At 48.1% G+C, this 21,142-nt stretch overlaps 1 protein-coding gene across 1 annotated transcript in view; it reads left to right on the top strand.

Annotated features, from left to right (window-relative positions):
• LOC130519353 (chemokine-like protein TAFA-2) overlaps positions 1-20,517 on the top strand; it is a 27,225-nt gene extending 6,708 nt beyond the window's left edge. The window contains exons 2-6 of the mRNA XM_057022730.1: positions 11,903-12,006; positions 15,391-15,546; positions 17,420-17,544; positions 18,104-18,152; positions 19,763-20,517. Of these exons, the coding sequence (XP_056878710.1) occupies positions 11,904-12,006; positions 15,391-15,546; positions 17,420-17,544; positions 18,104-18,133 (414 nt within the window). The 5' untranslated portion in view covers position 11,903 and the 3' untranslated portion in view covers positions 18,134-18,152; positions 19,763-20,517. The remainder of the gene's footprint in view (positions 1-11,902; positions 12,007-15,390; positions 15,547-17,419; positions 17,545-18,103; positions 18,153-19,762) is intronic.
• The last annotated feature ends 625 nt before the right edge of the window (positions 20,518-21,142 follow it).

The following is a 21,142-nucleotide window of genomic DNA, read 5'->3' as shown; positions in this document are numbered from 1 at the left end:
GTGCAGTAACATAAAACAAACAAAGCTTAGTGGAGCCTCCTGGATAATGTGTGCGTCACCTGTCGGACCAACAGGTGATGTGTGACTTCATCATGTGGAGCGCCGCGCCGTTACCACGACGACTGAGAGACGCGTGACAGAAGAAGAAGCCGAAAAGATGCGCTGTTATAGTCCCGGGAAAATCCATGGCGGCCAACCGGAGCAGCCCAAACTGTTATTTTTGCTATTTTGGGAAGCGTCTTTGAAGAGCGCTGCTTTAATGACGCGCACCAGAATCACACCTGCAGTCTCAGCAGACCTGCTAGCGAAGCGCGCAGCCCTTTGAAGCTCTGGCTCCTTCCACAGGATCCGATCTTCATTAAAGGGCAACACTGACGTCCGCCGGCTCGGCTTTGGTTTCCAAAATGGCGACGCTCGACCGGGACGAGGTTGTAGCGACGGTCGGGGAGACATCGGGTCTGTCCAGTGGCAGGTGGCGTTGTGATCGGTCAGAGGCTGCGAGAGGATTCCAGTAAGCTAGCGCTGGTTTACAGTGATTCAGGATGAATCCTGCCTCTGGGGTTAGCGTAGTGTTAGCGGCCGTTTCTTCCTGCACGACCCGAGACGACCACGAGCGTTTACAGCCTGTCAGCAGCTCACTAAGCGGAGGCCAATTTGATGAGGGACTTCCAGGGGAGATGCTGAAGTTATGTGTCTGCGGAGGATTTTAGGAGAGACTCCTGAGTGATAGTAATGAGCTGGAGGAGACGGCGGCGCCGCGGTCGCGGCCAGCGCGGCTCCCAATTATCTACTAGCACCTGTCGAATTCGGTCTCGGGTTTCCAGACCGGCCCTTTCAGACGGCACGTCGGCAGAACCGCCCCACTGCCTCCCGCTGAATATCCTCTATTCTGTCCTAATGAGGAGGCTGTGGGGTTGCTATGACAAACACGGCGAGTTGTTCATCCTAAAGAGGCTCCGACAGGACGCCGCTTCTTTGAACTGTCCATTGTTTTGTTCTTTGCTGTCCGCCGATTCCGCCAGATGAGCGCAGGACTCGGGCGGGCCCCCGGCTGGTTTCGGCCGAATAGTCAAGAGCTCTGAGTCTCCAGATCTGATTGGATGATCAGCGAACGCCAGACGCGGGCGCCATCAGTAACGACCGTCCAACTGCTGCTGCCTTGAGCTTGCTGCAGCTTTAATAAGACAGGACGCCCGGCAACAGTCAGACGGGATGAGAGGAGGCAGATTTCCCGCTCGTTTAAAGAGGAACGCTGACCCGAGAGCTGCGACGGGACCGTCATGTGAGGAGAGTCTCCCAGAGAGATCGCTTCACGCCGTTGGACACAATATTTCTATATTGCTTTATTAGCTTTTATTCACTGATGGAAGCGGAAGACTGATATCCATGAGTCAAACTAAGTTACAGTTATAGGTCCCCCCCCCCACACACACACACACACACACACACACACACACACACACACACACACACACACACACACACCCCTAAATCCCACAGTAAAGTGATCATGTACACTCTCAACCTTGGCGTTCTCTAAAATAAAGGCCCGTTTAGGACGCCTGCAGGACTAAAACCAGTAAGAAATGGATAAAATGTGACGGTAATGTACGTTTAATTGTTTCCTCGGTGCTGTTTGTGCACGTAGAGCAGCGGTTTCAGGCCGCGTTGAGACTGCGCACATGATGGTGAGTTATTACCAAATGATGTGGACCTGAGCAAGCGAACACTAATGTTCACCAGAGCCAACGCAGCCAAACATCTGGCTCATCCTCACCATCAGACGCGTTACCACGGTTACACCTCATCTGTGGTTAAAGTCACACAGCAAAACTGTTTTTTGTCCATCAAATCCTTCATTTATTTCACGTCTCCAACGGTGACGATATTAAATCCCAAAAGCTGTTTGGGGACCAACGAAGTTTCTGAATCTGCAGAAGCTCCGGATTTTATCCCGATCTGTGCTCCGGGTTCCCTGCAGAAGGAATCTGGATTTGGGAAGCGAACTCTTCCATATGTTAGCATTCGGCGTGACATTTTACATTTCCTTCACCGGAACGAGGAGCCGGGCCGCCGGCGTCTTAATCACCTAAATCTAGGAGTAATCTGCCTCGGCCATCTTCGCCAGGGCTGTTCCTGGTTCCGGGGGCAGAGCCGCCAGCCCATTAGTTCTGATATGCTTGGCTAAATTTCCACATCCTCCCTTTACAACATTTATGTAGGAAAATGGGGGAAGTTGTGGATTGGTGTGAGTTAATCCTCCCTTTTTTAGTGCCTTTAATTGCTTGTTTCAGCCTCTGACACTCGCCTGCAAGGACTTCCTCCCCGCTCGTCTGTGTGTTTCAGGGCCGCTCTTGAGGTGACGCACACACACATTTAGAAAATGGTTTCACATCAGGAATCTCTGGCTCTCTGAAATTAAAGTTAAATTAAACTTAAGAGGCCAAATTAAACAGCCTTTTCCCCACATCTAGCGGCGAGACAAGCACAGACAAGCAGAATCTTTGTAAACCCGACTTGTTTAAATCACGTCAAGGCTTCAGTTTTGCATAATTAACCTCTAAACCCGACTGCGAGGCTTCTCCTGCTCGGTTCTTTGGGATTAGCCAGGATGAAGTCAGAACTTCTGGAGCCACAGATTCGGAGATTTGGAGATTAAAGTTGTAAATGAATACGAGTGTTTATATAATTTATAGGTTGCAAAGTAAAATCGTATACAAGACAGAGGGAAAATGTGTCTTTTCTGTGTTTTTACGACTGTATTCTATTAAAGATAAAGTGGCCCTGAAGCGTCACCGGGGGCCACCAACCTGCTCAGCTGACCACGTTCTTTTGTTTAGTCACGTGAGCTCCAAAGCTACGACCCGATGACCTTCTGAGCCCCGCTTCCTGTTTGAAGTTCTCAGCGATTCCGGTCTGTGATATTTGTGAAGCTTCAAACAGAATCAGAGGTTGGCTCAGGTCCCCGTTTGCTTTAGCAGATGTACGGAGCAGCAGTGGACGGAGGATGAATGGATGAATGGAGAATAGTGGCAGGGATGGAGGGATGACGCTAACTAAAGAGGGTGAGGAGTAGCTGCACGCGCTTCGACATGCTAAAGATAACAATGAAAAAATGATCTATTACTTCTGAAATTTCTAACCAAAAGACGTCACATTTGCACCGAAATCCTTCGGAACTCTATTTTCCCCAAAGTGGCTCCGAGTTTAGCTCAGTCCCGTTTGCTTGTTTTCCATCTGCAGTGAGAAGATTGAACATGACTGAGCAAATATGGCCTCAGTGAGAGCACCCCCCCCCCACACACACACACATCCCCAAGTCAAGTCAATGTGACCGCTAAGGCAGGAGCGATCTTTTTATATCGCCGCCGTTCAAAGCGGGACCCAAAGAGCCAATGAAAGCAATCTAATACCACAAATTAGCCTGTCACTTAGCCCGGATTATAAACCTCGCGAGGGCCGCGGCTAAAATAACTCTAGTCCTGTTGTTCCGTGTAAAACAGCATAGAAAGCCCCAAAAAAGAGTTGCTGTTGAATTTTAATGGCTCTGCGCTCATCTTAAATGCTTTTGAGCAATTACAAAGATCTTTTTCCAGCCCACTTCTCTTCCTGAACATGCTGCTCCAGTCGGGCCGTCCCAGCAGCCCCGCAGGAGCCCGCTACAGCCACGTGCTACCAGCCTGACAAGCTAACGTAAAGCATCCAAGCCTGATTTTGTTAATCCCCTTTCAAAGTCCTGTCTCTGTAATCCTGAGACGGCCTCCTGCAGGTAGCATCTGTGTAGCGTTAGGAGAATAAACACGGCAGCAGAAACGTTAATTATTCCATTATTATTGAATAATTAACTGCTTCATCCTTGTGACGCCCTAAATGACTGGATAGTTTGAACGGCGCAGGAATACATGGATGTCGTCAAGGAAGTCGGGATCCAGCTGAGGACAGGAGGCTCAGCAGGGACAAGATGAGGATAATTACCCCCCAAATGCTAAAAAAGAAGAAATTAAACAGGCTTTTCAGAGTTCGATCAATGATAGAATCTGGACCCATCAGAACTTGGGATCATCAACCCGGTCCTACAAGGCCCAGAATCTCCGTCCTTCCTGCTAGAAAACTGGTGGAAGCAGCTGGTGGGACAGAACACATCTGGATTATGGGACTTGTAGGACCGGGTTGATGACCACTGATCTAAAAAGAAAGAAAAATGGAAGAACAATAAAGGTTTCTCATTCCAAAAAAAACATTTTGCGATTAGAAAATAGTTTCTATGCGACCACAACGGGAGGCCTTTGGTTCCCTCCCTCCTCTGTCTGATTTAGCATTTCCTACATTTCTCAGCGTCGGCTGCAGGTTTTCCAGAGCGATTTCCCAGCTGACCGTATCAAATCCCAGCCCGTCTTGTCGAGCGCCTTTTTCCTTCTCTACAAATTGGGCTCTGCGGCTTTTGCGGACTGGATTTCTCCTGGTGTGAGTGAGGAACATCAGACCTCCAGACCCGATGCTGCTGACGCTCCAGACTGGAGCAGCATCCGTTGCTGCAGGTCTTGAGAGGACGGAATGTTGTCTCTGTTCAGCTGAAGGTCTCAATCCTCCTCAGAAAGCTGCAAACCGGACCTGTCGGCCTGGGGGGGGGGGGGCAGAACATCTGAGATTCACTGGTGATAATTGGCTACCTGAGCAACTTGCCTTTGAAGCTAATCGGAGTCTTATAATTGCCTGTCAGCTTCTCCAGGACTCTGCCCCCTGCCCCCCCCCCCTCGGTTATTTGCACTAATTTGATGTGTCAGCGTTGTTATTTACAGTCACACTCGCCACAGGAAGTGTCCTGAGGTCGTGCGGGTCGGGCCCGTCACCAAAGATCCGCGAATAAAAATTCACAGATAAAGCAGAGGAGGACAAAACGCCGCCCCGCCCGCGGGCGCCCGTCTTCCAGCGATATCTGCTCACTTTATTAGCCGTCTCAGCTCCAGAACGAAGGCCCTGGCAGCCGTTTGGCGCCGCGAGTCGCGCCTTGATTGACGCTTCTGCGGCTCGTATCGGGGCTGTTTATATAACGGTGGGTGTCATCGCCAGCCTGAACAACGGATAGATTCCATGTGTGGAGTGGAGAGGACAGGGAGCCTATGGAACCTCCTGGCTCTGGACCGGAAGGCTCTTTTAAAATCAAATATTATTGCAGGGGCTGATAAAACCACTGCAGGTGCTTGAACTTGTCAGGAGCGACGGCAGAGGAAGAGGAAGGCTGAGTGTTTGATACATGCCGCCTGTCGGACGGTGAGAAGAAAAGCGGCGCTGTCTTGGACTGTAAAGCATCCCAGGTTTCCTACGGCTCACATAGCTGCACTTCTTCTCTTTTTAAAGGAGCGCTGTGGCTATAATCCCATCAAGCCCCTCTCAGCGAGACATCGGCGAACATCAGCCGTTGCTTCACTGCTGGGACAATAAAATGGTCCAGACGTGAAAATATGGCCACGTCTCTGGGTTATTACGCAGGGAAACAAGTCCAGCTTCTAGCTATCTATAATGTGGTGCCGTGGGGGTTCAGGTGATGCACCGACGCTGCCTGGAACTGGGGGGAGGAATGAGACGTCCTGATTCTCTGTGAATTAAGAAGCCATCTCTCAATCCCCAGTATGCAGGAACGGACTTGTAGACTTGTGTAGTACATACTCGGCCATACTCGGATGTTTTTAGACCCCAAATTATTGATCGTGGGACATCTTCACTTTTCTTTAGGTGGAAAAATATTTCTGTTGATCCGGCAGAGCTCCTCAGCTTAGATGCAGACAGACGAGACAGCTGAGATGCATTTTTAATGGCCGCTAACAGGAGGAAAATGCCTCGTGTCACATTAGTTAATCCGGAATTTTAGTTTATCGTTGTCGGGATTAAGTCGTAGAAATGTATCTTAACCACACGTGGGGTGTTAACAAGTCGCTCCAACAGTGCGATACATAGTTATAATCACAGTATTAAATGCTACGATACGTCCTCGATGTTGGGGGGGGGGGGGGTGCAAAATTCCTCTTATGAATATTTGACTAACAGTTAAAAGGGAACACAAAGAAAGCAGGACGCAAAAACTTGGTTTTCCACCGACGGAGGACTTTTGTTTCAGAACTGACACCATTTTTTGCTTCTGTTCAAGTCGCCTCTCGCGTCTCCTCTCACGCAGGACGGCGTTCCTCAAACTGGGACAAGAGCGGAAACAGCCTTTATTATTCCGAAGCAAGTCAAAAAACCCTCCCGAGCTGGGGGACAAAAACGGAGACGTAAACTCTCTTTGCCTCCTTCTCCCTCTGCCTATCGTCTTCTGTGACCACCACAGATGTTGCCAATCACGCAGCATCGACCCAAAAGTCCCGACTCATCGGGAAACGGCGCCGGCGTGAAGTTGTGACCCACAAAAGTGAAATGGAATTGTGGTGACAGCTCCCTGCTGAGGGCCAGCTGTCAGGGACAGCTAATTTCTCCATCATTTATTTAGCGTCCCCCCCTGTTGTCCTACACTCATCCGTGGAGATCAGACGTCTTGGACTAAAGAGGCGACGACTCGCTGAGACTGACGATGCTGCTTTAAAAGCACTGTTTTTAGAAGGATAACTGCACTTTAATCTGGCACCATGGAAGCACCTTTGCTGTCTGCCAGGAGGCTCAACGGCTCCCACGGGCGTTTCTAGAGAGTTCTGCCGTCGCGGAGAAGTTCAGCGTTTCCTCCCAAATGTTGGATTTGAACCGAGCAGCAAAATGAATTCTGTTGTTCATCAAAAAGTCAAGATGATGCTGATGGAGCAACAGTCCAGCACCCACGTGGCGGCCCCCATCTCAGTCATCAAACAGCCCCCAAATGATCAAACACACTTGCTGGAGTTATTACATCCCATAAAAAAGTTGGCTACAGATATTATATTCACTGCTACATTATCAAGAGGACAGGGAAGGGTTCTCTGTTCCTGTGTTAGAGAGGCTGAAGGATGGATGGATGGTGGATGATGGATGGATGGATGGTGGATGGATGGAGGGAGGGATGGAGGGATGATGGATGGATGAGGGATGATGAAGGGAGGGAGGGAGGGATGATGGATGGATGAGGGATGGATCTATAGATGGATGGATGAGGGATGGAAAGATGGATGGATGAGGGATGGATGGAGGGAGGGATGGAGGGATGATGGATGGATGATAGACGGATGATGGATGGATGAGGGATGGATGAGGGATGGAGGGATGATAGACGGATGATGGATGGATCTATAGATGGATGGATGATGGATGGATGATGGATCTATAGATGGCTGGATGAGGGATGGATGAGGGAGGGATGGATGGATGGATGGATGAAGGACGGATGGAGGGAGGGATGGAGGGATGAGGAATGGATGGATAGATGATGGATGGATCAATAGATGGCTGGATGAGGGATGGATGGATGAGGGATGGATGGATGGATGGATGGATGGATGGATGGATGGATGGGTGGATGGATGGATGATGGGTGGATGAGGGCGCGAACGGCCACAGCTGAACTGGGTCACTGGACAGTGATGCTGAGACATCCTGATCAAAGGGAAACTTTGGTCGGAACCATTTGGCCGTTGCGGTTTGGCCTCTCGGATCTCATCCCCACGTCTTCGTTACGGAAGGTCGTCTCGGTGGTAAAAGGGCGCCAGGCGTCGGGTTACGGCGCATCGGGGCCAATCAAGGCCTCGCTCGCTCAGCCTCACGCCACAGCGGGGAGCGTCCCAATCAGTTTTCCCCTCCGCACAAGTCGGGCAGAGATTGCATTTTTCGGTTCTGATCAGTATCGGAGGGAAACCAAAGCGGGTCTGGCAGGAGGACCTTCGCCCCGCAGAGACAGAGCGGCGTTCCTGCGGCTCAAAACAAACTTCGTTTGATTTTCAAAAACACAAGAAAAGTCCGAACCGAAACCCGACACGGACACACGGGCGTTAAACCGGATCCCTCGCGGCGCCGTCAGCTCTGTGGTTTGTTATGTGGATTATGTGCTAGAACTGATACCAAGAGTCGTCCAAAAATAACCAGATACAAGCAGGAAATCAGATGCCAGCGTGAAAGCCTGAGGAGGAAACTGAACCGCTCTCAGAATTTGGACCCCAAAAGTCCCACAGTGGATTTGATTTGATTAGCGAGTCGCTGACAATGACAATGTGCTAAAGCGGGCCTCTTTTTATAGCCCCTAAGTTCATGCGCCGACTTCACCGCGGCTCTGACAGCTGTCTCGTGGCGTTTACCGAGCGAGCTGAGCGGGATTTGCAGCAGATGCTTCACACGAGGCGTGACAAAGCGCCCCCCCCCCCCCCCCAAACCCCCCTCCCGTGCTGTGACAGGGCTCAGCGCTTCACTCCTCGCCTGTCAGAAGGGAACATCTGTGTTTTGGCAAACGGACGGCGTCCGCTTGGCCGGCGAGGCAATCGGCTCCCGGCAGCCGTCGGAGGCGGCGGCCTGCGTCGCGGTCCAGGAGCGGAGCGTGATGGAGATGAAGGGGGGGGGGGCGGTAATCCCTGTATCCAGTCCAGCCGCGGGGACACAAAGGAGAAGTCCAGTTCTGAAGGGTTTACCGAAACTCCCTCCGCCTGTCGTTCAGCCTCCGGGACGCTCTGGATTACACGCTCGCCGTCAGCGGTCCAAGGGTGCCACTTTCTGCAGACACGGAAATTGAATCTTCCATTTTTAAAATGATTACTGCCCCGAACACAAAACGCTTCATCAGTGCGACGAGAGCAGCTTAAACGCCAAAGATAGTTATGGAAAAACCCTCTTGTAAGCCCACAACAAGCTGCAGACGGGATGAGACGCTCCACGTCCCCTCTGGCCGCCCCCTCAGGGCAGCGAGCGTCCCGGGGGTTAAACGGCGACGCGGCGTTGATGGCGAGCGTCAATACTCCGGTATCCAAATAATTCAACGCATCAAAATAGTGTCGCTGGCTTCCATCAGCCCTCATTAATGATGCATGATGTCACTTCTATGGAGCATTAAACAATCTGATCACAGGGGCCCAAAGTGGGTGAAGGAATTCTCTGTTCATCCCGACGGGCGTCGCTCGGTCAAAAAAAGACTGACACGAGTAAAGTGCGACAGGTTCGACTGCGAGTTTTTGAGCTTTAAAACGCAGAAACACAAGAGAGGAAAATAAATCACAGCGTGCAGAGAAAGAGGGGATTAATTCCCCACAGTTTTTGTTCTCCTCTGCAGAAACATTTAGCAATAATGGGCCAAGGATAATGGAGCCCTCAGCAGACTAATGAATATTATTGTGGCTTTGTGTAATCCCATCAAGGTAGGGAAATAAGTGACACAAATGGGACAACGGTGGGAAAAGAGGTCAGCGCGGAGCGCCGGCTCCCCTTGACACGGTTGTACGGCGACCTCGCTGACAGACGCCCCATCGTTTTCACGTTTGTGAATTTGAACCCTGGTTCGGGTTTTTGTCCCAGAGAAAACGACGTTGAAAGTGCTGATCGCGAGGAAACTACTAAAATTACACAGAAAAATGGCAAAATAAGTCACACAATCCTATGAAGGACCCTAAAATAAACCAGAGCGCGACAGCTCCTGACAGCTCCCGTATCTGAGGTAACGTAACTGATGTCGTCTGATTTAAGAGATGCGGGAATTCTTTTTTTTCCCCCTCCTCTCTGAAAGGGTGATAAAAGCGACGATTCTAAATGTGTTTATTCCCAAGGAGAAGAGAGGGAAAAATTTCTTTGGATCCTGAAAGCAAATGTGCAGATTTGCAACAGGGCCCGATAAACGCGAGGGCAAAGATCCAGGAGAGGAGGCAGCAAATATCCCATAATAAGGCAAACGCTGCGGCAGCGAAGGGGACGAGTCCGTCTCTGCTGGCAACTGGACAAATCAGGGCAACGATCAGGGGATAATTAGGCATTTCATTGACGCTTCGCTTTGCAACTGTTTGTCGCCCCTCTGCCGCCGTGTGCGCCGGGCCGTTAATGCCTCATGTTGATGGCGCTCGTTACCGCTTAATACGCACAATTAGAGCCTTCAATCAGGTCACACTTTTCCAGCCCGTCTTCCCCTAAACAGCAGTTTAATCAATTTCATCGGCAACAACAACAGATAAAATTTGCAGCACACTCTACTCAACGAAGAAGACTTAGTTCCTCGTTGGGAATGAAAGTTATTTCCGCTTCGGAAGCACAACAGCGGCCAGATATTGATTCTGCTGGACGTTCCCAGCTCCTCCGGCCGACTTTTTCAGGTGAAGAAGGAAAAATCTCGGTCAAGTTTTCGGCTGTTCACATGGAAACGACACTTTCAGCCTCTCAATCCAGAGTGGAGCGTTTTTAAAACAACCCCAGCCTCCGTTTCCATGGAAACAGGGTAACATTAGTATGTATTCTAAATTGACAGAACAATAATGAAGAATGGCAGATTTGACATGACCATGAAATCCGAACAACGTAATAATTTAACGTAACTTCATCCCACAAATCACACCTCCATCTAGTGGCCTGGCATAGGAACTACAGTCTGCCAGACGTTTCATGTGTTCTCTGCTAGTTTTGCTAACATTTCCATCATGATGGGGGTGCGACCCAATAAAACAGGCACGTGCGCGCTCCTCGCCATCATTTTGTAACAGTGTAACATTAGCTACGAAGCTAAGAATGGTGCACGATGCTTGAATCTATAACCCACAGTCGACCCTCAACAATTTTTCATAAATTGCTGCTGGAATAAAGCAACACTGGCTAAAAGTAGCACAAAAACATGGACGCTACTGATAACAAACAGCATGTTGACCACCTTGACCTCCATTTGAACATTTAGGGACAAAGAGATGTCATTTAAGGAATTGCAGCCAACACATGATGCCGTGTAAATACTGTATATATGTCCTGGATGGGCGCCGGCGTGACACATCTTCCCGTTCTCATTGGCTCCACACAAGCGAGCACAAAGCTAAACACCACCCCCCCGCTGTGACAAGCACCTGCAGTCGGCGCACAATTTACAGTCAATTTCAGCAAATACATCAGTTTTACCATCATGTTGCGATTGTAGCCAACATTTAGAGGACATTTTTTCCAATTTCTGGAAGTCTTCTAGGAAGTCTGATGTCCCTGCCAGTCTGTCTGACAGGATGTGATGCAGCAAACGACCAGAATCACCAGAAAGACTAAAAGGAAATTCCCTACACGTTGCATTTTCTTCTTCGTGTTGCACATTTCTTCTTCGTTCCTCCACTTTTTGGCACGGATTATCCCTCCAAGGCCCGTGGCAATCAAGTAAGGAAGAAAAATCCAGCAGCGTTTGTTTTTATTGGCGCTGGCTGCGCGTTCGCTTCGCCAAAATAAAGTTAATCACAGAAATAATCTGAGAACCCCCAACAAGGTTTAGTCGATCTATATGTCAATGCGCCAGAGAGATAAGAGGCAGGAGGTGCTAAATAAGGCAGAAACACGGCTTGTAACAGTGGAAGCTCGCGCCATACGATACCAGGCCTCTTCCAGTAATTACCGCCGCGTTTCTGCATCCCCGTTTGAAATGCGATCGCTGACTGTCGATGATGACACGCTGCGCCAGATGGGCTCCGGATTCCACCACACTTCATTAGGCTGCAGGAGGTAACGAGGAGGGCTGGATTAGCTACCGCAGCCTGGCGGACTGTCCTCGCGCTGAAGCCGAATTAGTTAGTTACTTAAGCCTGATGTTGCATTGAGGGGGTGGAGTGTGTGTGTGTGTGTGTGTGTGTGTGTGTGTGTGTGTGTGTGTGTGTGTGTGTGTGTGTGTGTGTGTGTGTGTGTCCAGTCCCATCTCCTGGTAAAGCTCCTCTTCTCCTGGACGTTGGATGGGGGTCAGAGGCTGAAATTGTTTTAATGATTCAGTTTCTGCTCACGCTTCCTGTTTCCTGTCTCCCAGGATGAGCGAGCGATACACGCAGATCGGAATTAAAGGGGCCATGTGCGTCGTGGTGCTTTTGATCACCGTCTGGGAGATGGCGGCGCCAACAGAAGCAACTACAGGTGAGTCCCTGACAGCCGAACGCACCCACAGACGCGTGTGACAGGCACTGTGGTTGTAGCACCACATAAGCTCGTCTGGACTTCCAGCTCATTGGGATCAGGCAATTTCTAGGTCAAAGACCACGACAATAGGAAAAGTTGGCAACCTTGTGGTTAGCTGACGTCGTCCCAATGCTAACTCCCGATTACCTTGCAGTCCTTTGGTGCCTCCACTCTCATCAGCACTTTGTGTCATTGTTACCAAGATGTAGGCGACGCAGCAGACATGCAGCGGAAACATTAGTCTAGTGAAATATACCCCTAAAACCTCAGATTTGGCATCTGAAAGGTTTGGCAGCACACCCGGCAGATCAAGCTGCTAAATACTGTGCAGTTATTAAGACACTAAGCAGCACTCTAGTAGAAGGACGCGCTCTCGTTGCTAGCGAAGGCCGACCTGCCGCCTGGGCTAGTTGCTCGCGTGCAGCCTGTGTCTCTGTCGGACAGGGAGTCCCTCCACCAGCTTGATAGAAAACGCCTCTTCGTCGACCAATTAGGCAGCAGCGCCGCTCCTCATGAGCGCCTTTGATTGGCAGCACGAGGCGCTCAGGACGCTCATCATTTCAGCACGAAAGTGCATGAAAATAATCCCGCGCGCTTTCAATTTCCCTCTGATGGCGGCTACAGTCCGCTAATTTCCCCTGGGTGCTGTTTCTGTGGCTGTAAACCTGTTATCATTCGAGGGAGGCGATGAACCCGGGATGCATCCGGAGGAGAGAAGACGTGTTTCCGCGCCAGACAGGGGAGGAGAACAAAGCCCCGTCTTTGAAAGGGAGGAAACACGAGTTGATAAAAAAAAACAAAAAAAACTGGATCATTGATTTACCAGATGTGGAATCTTCGAGTTTGAGTGATCAGAAAATGTCGTTGCTTCGGTTTGTGTCAACCTCCTTGTCTGCATTTGCCGGACAGATGCTCGCTGATAGTGGGGGTGTTCACCACACAACCTTTAAAGGCTTCCACGCCGTGGCGCTTATCCTTTATTGACCACGGGACGAGGCTCAGGCCCTTGATCACAAGCTGCTTCTGATTTGTTTTCATTAGCATGTTTGCATGCTGCTTGTTGCTAAAGGAAATAAATCACACAACAGTTTGTGGGGTGAAAAAGTCAGGCCAGTTCAGAACCACTGAGACAAATGTGTGTGTTCTAGTCCGTCATCAGTGAGGACCATAATATACATTTTACTATCAAAATGAGGACATTTTTGAGAGGTAAGGACTTTTCGAATCATCGTAGCTACGGTTGTGGAAATCCTGTTAGCAAGAATCAAAGCAGCGCAAGACGCTCTGGGAGAAGCTTTGATAGTTCTTCCTCTGTTTTTGGACCTCTGGCAAAGGCCACGATCAAAGCCATCGGATGTGATGTGACGCAGATATGCACACCTGAAACCCTCAGCGGCAGTAATGGCTTCCTGCAGACAGGAAGTGGCCCCCAGAGAGCGTTAAGGGGGCCCCAGACGTCCCTGTGATAAACAGCCATCACCGCCAGCACGTCTGGTGATTACAGCTGCGCCAGATTCAGCTCTCAGCGTTTGTTTGTGCTCCTCAGTTTAATGGCGGAACTGTGCTCAACAAGCCTTGAATGGAGAGGAGGACGCCGCTTCTGCGTCTGACAGGCTGTGACTTGCTGTTCACCGACAGCTTTTTCCAAAATTGTCCACTGAGCAAGGCAGGAACGCTTCCCCGCCGGAGGAAGAGCGATCCAAATGAACCGTTGCTCTCCGTTAAACGGCCTCCAGATCAAAGGATTCCCGGACCTGAGAGACTCAGAGCTGAACCGAAGGAGTTTTTAAACTTGTTTTTTTTTTCTTCCTGCCCTTAAAGAATCATCAAAGGGGCCGACGTGATTCTGCCAGAGTGTAAACCTGCTACTAGGACCCTCACGAACACACTGTTGTGTTGCTGGTGATGGAAACTCAAGACAGAAGTGAAATTGTTGCCAAAATGACTCCCTATCGCCTATATAGTGCCCTATATAGTGGACTAGTGTTGAAGGTTGCACCCTATTGAGGCCATTCAGGGTTTCCCATCATGTATAAGTTGACCAAATGACCAAGCAGCATATCCCATCATCCATTGTTTAATCAAGATTTAATCCAATTATGAAGGGCACAACATCTTCATTATGAGACGCGTCGTTACGTCATTTAAAGAGCAACTGTGTGAATTTGGACAGTTATAATTATTCCAGCAGGTCAGACCGAGCAAAAGAGACGTGCTTTAATTTTGAAGGGGATTTCAGCGCTTTCGTTTGCTTGATTAGCGGCGAGAAATAACAGGACAACAAGTACTCAGTAAGGAATAAATTGCGTATTGGACAATTATGTAACGTTAAACATCTGTTTTGGGCAGATGTGATGTTCGACAACATTATGGGATATTTCCTTCGTGTGTCCCTCTAGAGATACTAGAGACATAGTGGCGCAGTAGAGAATTCTGAAGGGTCTCCCAACATGATGGGGAGGTTCTATTACCGCCATAACGGCCCCGATTTTATCGTGGCTTTCCCATAAAAAACCTCATCTGGAGGAACGCGTCTGGCATCCTGTCTGCAGCAGGTTACAGCTGGACGCCGTCTGGACTTCACTGCTCCTGGACACATGGGTCCAGTCGCAGCGTCTCAGAGGGAGGAGGGACCTTTCAGTCCCATCTGAAGCGCCTCCTTCTGCTCTTCTGGTCTGTTCCCAGTCTGCACTGATCATTACTGGTCCAGGGGCTGGTCCAGGGGCTGGGCCAAGGCTGGTCCAGGTGCTGGTCCATGGCTGGTCCAGGGTCTTCAAATTGCTCTAATCTCAGTCTACTGGAGCCTCTGTGGGATCCGATGCTCACCTCACAACTCTGTTGTGATGTTCACCTCACAACAGACTAAAAGGATCTGCTCTGTGGCATTTGTGCATTTTTAAATTATTCTTTATTGAATTCTGGTCCAGGAGTCCTGATGATTGACATCATCGAGCTTTTCCGGGAGGCATCATTTCCTCATGAGCGCTTGCGGTCCATTAATTAAAGAGAGGCCAAGCGTCTCTTTGTCCGTCTCACTGATGACAACTGTAAACTGCTGCGGTCTGTCCGGGGGTGAGACCGTAGATCCGTCTGCGGTCGTCACGGCCAGCGATTAAGCCTCATCAGAGTCGGTTATTCCTGCCTTCATTTTGCTCAGCCTCACTCCTCTCTGCATGCTGCTGAAGTGAAGTAAATTAGCTCGTTTCACAAGCTTTTGGCTGCCTCAATAACACTAAACCACTTTAATCCCTTAGACTGTCTCTTAAGTTCCCTTCACAGGACAGCAGAATCTGAGATTTTAGCATCCTTCATCTTGGCCCCCCTTCTCTGCCGTTTCTGCAGCGCCGCATCACGTCCGGACGGGCACCTGCGAGGTGGTGGCGCTGCACCGCTGCTGCAACAAGAACAAGATCGAGGAGCGGTCCCAAACTGTGAAGTGCTCCTGCTTTCCTGGACAAGTGGCTGGAACCACTCGAGCCGCCCCGTCCTGCGTGGACGGTACGATGCGATGCTTTTCCTTCTTTATTCTGCCGCAGCGCTACATCTCGGTTCCTCTTTGATAATAGATGAAAGGGAGACATTTAATCATCATTTCAAAAGCTCTGGATGCAGAGCAAAACTGGTGCAAACTGTCAACACGTTTTTTCTTTTGTACCCCTTTTGAAAATGTCTGGAATTTGAGAAAAGTGAGCTGAGCGTCAACCGCTGGTCCTCATAACCTCTCCCCAACAATCCTATGCTCCATCTCCTCCCATCCTAAAGAATAAATCTTGTCACGTTAAGAGTCTCCCTCCGTCCTGCAGGTGCTGCACTGTCCTTAAACGCACCATCGGCTGCCATATACCTGATTCCGTGCAGCCGCCCTGAGGCCTCACGCAGTACAACAATGTGCTAATCACATCCCCAACTCATCTGAAGTGCCTGTGTCGTCCCGAACAGCCCAGACTTGGAGCTGAAGTCTGCGCCCAATCGTCCTGGTGACCTATCCGTTGACATTTTAGTATTGACATTTTCTGCAAATTAGAGCTGCGAGTCGTTGGCCTCCGTTTAACGCTCCGCAGGGGACCGCGGCAGAAAAAGGATCAGCACTTAACCTTTTAATTATTCTTTCTTCTGCAACCAGGGAATACCTTCAGCTCATCTCTGCGAGACAATCTCCTCTTTATATGAAGATTAATGAACCTGCACACATCTTTAATAAATCGGAGATGCCCCGGTGATGCTAATAATCTAAAACACTGCGATTGAAGATATCAGAACCTTGATTTTAGTCTTTTTTTTAGGTTATTGTCTCTCTCAAATAATACCAGTAAAAATGAAGAATACGGACATATTGAAGAACAACTTTTGACCCGTGGTGCTATGGTAACACCAGTATGCTAATCGGTAGCATGGGGGTGCTATGAGTTGGACATTATCCTGCGTGCTATCCTGTCCTATCCTACTGAAGATTCCCTCCATAAAAAAACACAACTATAGTTGTTTAATATTTTAGTATTAAAAACACCTTCTTACTGCCAGGCTTCACACCTCGAGTAGCAAGTCAGTAAATTTTCTCTTTTAATAGAAAGAGAAACTTTTGTTGCTTTTAGTAGCAGCTGCTCCACGGTAACCATCTGTTCGCTGTTGACCCGATGTGAGTTTCACACAGCTAACGCAACAGCCGCACGCTACAAATTGCAAATTGATTCCCTCGTGTCACAGAGTGTCTGTGTAGCTTATTGTGGCGAGGCTCCAGCGTTACGCCTGGGTTACAATAACCGTCCTCTTCATTAGGGGGAGCGCTGATAACGAGCTCTTTAATACAGCAAATTTAAACGACGGCTACTTCAGTGATGACGGTGAAGTCAACGCCAAGGTTCCCTCTGCGAATCATACCTTTCCTCGCCGTCACCTCGCCAGCCAACACTTAACAAGCAGATATTTTAAGTTTTTAAAAATCAACTGTAAAATCAAGTGTAATTAACTCTGTGACAGCAGGGTCAGAATAGGATCCACCGTTTTGGAGTATCTTGAATTAAATTAAACATCTGATGTTGTTGCCGATTAGCTAATTTTCAGAATCAAATTACTTTAACTTCTAAACTGTTATGAAATGGAAATATTTTGATGCTTTGTTAAAATTGGTTTGTTCGTAACGGCAGCTTCCTGGCAATTGCTGCATTGCTTGTTTTTATATGGCTCAGTATTTTCAGGCGTCTGAATATCAGTAAATGTCAGCCTGAAAAACTCATCAAAAGCTGATAGAAAGCAGATCAGGCTGGAGTTCTCTCTGTAGGCACACGGAAGCGAGAGTTTTTGCCAAACCAGGATCCATTTTAGGCTGAAACTTGTGGCCTGCAGACGGTAAAAAGGCTTATTGCTTCTCCAGCCTCCATCGTGGAGCAGAAGTGGTGGTGTCAGATGCAGCCGTGCCTTGACGGGGAGGAATGCAAAGTTCTCCCGGATCTGAAGGGCTGGAGCTGTGCAACGGGGAACAAGATCAAAACTACGAAGGTAAGGCCGGGACGCCGCGTACAGGACTTGTTGAGCGTGCACGTGCACGGCTGCTCAAGGTCGACTGAGTGTGGCTCCAATTACAGCCGTCTGTCCTGTCTTTACTTAAAGAGAGCTAATGTTTGCAGGCAGTGTTGGGACCCCTGAAGAGCCTGTAATCAATGGGCTGCCGTGTCTCCTTAGCACTTTCAAGCCACTCTCAGGGCCCAAACTGTCCAATTACTCACTCCAGTTACTTGCTTTTAAAGTTGTAACACGATGCCCTCATCCTTCAGCGTGTTATGACGACCCGTAGGCTTCACTTCTGTCTCTTTCCACTCACTTAATTATTAAAACTGCTCACACCGCACCTGCCTGGAGCCTGGAGCCTGGAGCCGGCACTATCGACGTGTCGGGACCTCAGAATGGGGTATTTTTATATGTGCAATTTGGTTTTTCTTTTAATAGCGCAGAGCTCAGAACGGCTTGAAAGTCTTGAGGAAACGCTATACTGTGGCTCCAAGTCGAACCCTGAAGTATCCTTTTAATATTTCTTGTCCTTTGTGCTGTTTTTGCACAGATTTCGGCAGACAGAGACCAGCTTTGGTAACGTCAGATGTGGAATCCAGGTAATATATCATTTTTCTGAGCTTTCAGTTGCAATAGAAAAAATATTTCAACAAGTCAAAAGTGCAAATGCACATTTTTCTCTTGAAAACGGTGCCATTGATCAAATTTCCCAACTGCATTCGGTTTCTAATCTGGTCCACCGCAAGAGTTTATTTGCATCATTTGTTCTTCAAAGAAGGAAACTTTGAAGTTCAGTGTGATGAAAATGAAAATGTTTTTGCAGGGATGTCAAACACGCGGCCCGCGGGCTGCATGTGGCCCATTGTTAATCACATGCAGCCCATCAAAGGTTCCATAGCTTTATTAGTTACATTATGCAGGACAACAATGCTGTTTTACCAGAGGAGCATGCCGCCTTTTATTGCCACATTTTCACATCCATGGATCTCCAACTCTCTTCTGGCATTTTTTAAATGTAAAAAAATGCAAAGAGCACATTAACGTTGGTGTTTGTCTTTGGTATTTTAAAATGAGAGAAAGGACCAAAAACAATAACAAACTTTAAGAGCCGCTTCGTTCTTTGGCATTTTTGAATATGTGAAAAATCAATTTAAACCTTTGACATTCTCACGTCTGTGTTTTTCTTCTTTGTTTTGAACGTGTTTTACATTTACAATGTTTAATCTGCAGTAATCACAACGCTTTGTAGAAAGAATTGTTGTATTATATGGTTGGATTTAAAATTTCCTGCGCAAAAAATGACTTCTTTTTTTTTAATATAAAATACGACATTGTTAGCTGAGCAACCTAAAAATATTCATTAGTAATAACAGTCGCACTTGGATTAATCAAGTTTTAGTGGGATCCACTTTGGAACTCCAGACAGAATTTTCTCTCCTCTGGACATAAAATGAGTTCTTTCAAGACTTTCAAAAATTGTGAATGACAATTAACTGAAATGCTACTCCTGCCATCTTCTCTCCATTATGCTAAGCTGCTAAATTCTTGTGCAAACATTTTAATGAATTCGGAGCCTCGTCCTACCCGAGAGGCTCCCCAAAGAGCCGTCACATTTTGATCTGTGCTGATAATTACCCATCAGGAGACAGACGAACTCCACAGGATTCCTTCCTCTGGTTTTGGCTTTACGCGGGTGGAACCTCAGTGTAACGCTCACCTGTTTAAATACTCGCCTATTGCGTTGTACTTACAGCACAAAGCAAAGTGAATACAGGGATTTATGCTAATGAATTCCGTGAGCAGGAGCCTCTGCACCTGTCACCATCCACGGCTGAGACAGCTGTGCTTCAGCTACCATGCACAAATGAATCTTTTGTCACTTTAATTAGTACCCAACAGCCACCAATTAAACAAACACCCACCGCTGCTTCATTTTCCCTCCCCGTATTTTTAGCAGCGGTTCAAACAGGCAGTCAAAAGGTGTTAATGTCCTCCGCCCATCAGCGCCCAGACACGTGGAAGGTTCCTTTCTGCTGACAGGGAGGGGGCGGCTGCTTGTCGATTTAGCGTTAACCTGAAATCAGCACCTCGTTAATCGCTCAGAATATAAAACAATATGCTGTGCCAGTGTTTAATATTACTAAGAGCATATTGTTGAACTGTAACATCCATGTCGTCGTGTTAAACTTAATTTCTTTGTGCTTTTCAGATGACCCGGCCGCTGATGTCATCACTAGAGGAGATATAAATCATGACAAACAACCATCCTGTAAATAGAAACCTTTATTCTTCTGAACTGCTGTTCATCTTTGCAAAACTCAAAATGCTTCTTCTTGAACTCTGGAAGCAAAAATGCGAAGAAGCTTGCTTTTTTGGGGGGAGAAGGACCTTATGCAACAGACGTCAGGAAAGGATTCCGCTGGCAGAAATTAGCATATATGTCAACAGCATCACGAGTAAAGCGGGCTGGCGATTATCAGCATAAACGGTGGTTTGGTTCGAATAATCGTGGCGCTTTTTTACTTACAGGTGTAAGTAAAGAATAAGTATACGCAGATTTATCGGAAACTCCTTCAGTTTGAAGCTTAGCATATCCCTCCTGCACATTATGTCACATGCTACGTCTTACCTTTACACGTTGAGGAAAAGAACAGTTTCAAACGGGGCAACAGTTGAATCCCTCTTGGTTTGATTTCCCTGCAGTTTCTTTCAGATTCTGAGAGAGAGAGAACCTGAAAGGACTCCTGAACTATACCCAAATATGAACTTCTGATTGCCTTTGAGTAGGTATCTGTGTAAGTGGTAAACATCAGTAATATACTATGGCTGTGTAATGACTGGCGTCTTTGAACCTTCTGAGTGCTAACAACTAGCATGTTAGCGGCGTTAGCATCAGTGTTTTTAATGCATCGTGATGCTGGTCCATTACAGTGTGAATAACTCAATAAAACCTGGATTTAGGAATGTTTGTGTCCTTTTATTTTACTGAAAGGTGAATTTGTTGTTTGCCTCTACCGCTGTCATAGCATTCTGATTTTATAACGAATATTGTAGCGCGGGGCCGGGCACTGAACGCACCTTGTGATGTATGTAAGTGTCGGGTTGCTGTTCTCAATGTTGCTCAGGAGGTTGTCAGGGTAGAATTAAAGGTTTGTAGAAAAAGGCTGCACAATTGCACCAATGCCTCCGTATTACAGGTTCTATAGTAGCGGTAGAGCATATAATTACATCTATGACTCAAAGTCATATATTGACTTTTCATTTGGTCTCTGGACAAAAGCACAAGAAACGAGCTGCCAATTTACAACCACGTTAATCAAAACTTAAAACTGAGAAATTACACCTGACACACGATTTTCTTTAGGTGAAAATACTGTTTTCTCAGCTTGGGACTGGACGTCCAAGGCCCAGCCTCCAGGAGCTCGCTGATGGGCCCCAACCACAGCCCTTCCCCAGTAGCCCTCCAAGCATGGGACATCCCATTGTTCTCCATCATCCTACCTTAGGATGGAGAGCTCAGGCATCCTCGAGGAGCTCAGTGTAGAGCTGCTACTCCTCCACGTCGAGAGGAGATGCGTGAGCAGGTTCG

Source organism: Takifugu flavidus, chromosome 22, assembly GCF_003711565.1.
Source record: "Takifugu flavidus isolate HTHZ2018 chromosome 22, ASM371156v2, whole genome shotgun sequence".
Taxonomy (NCBI): Eukaryota; Metazoa; Chordata; class Actinopteri; order Tetraodontiformes; family Tetraodontidae; genus Takifugu; species Takifugu flavidus.
The sequence above is the reverse complement of the archived record's forward strand: the minus strand, read 5'-3'. Positions and strand labels throughout refer to the sequence as shown.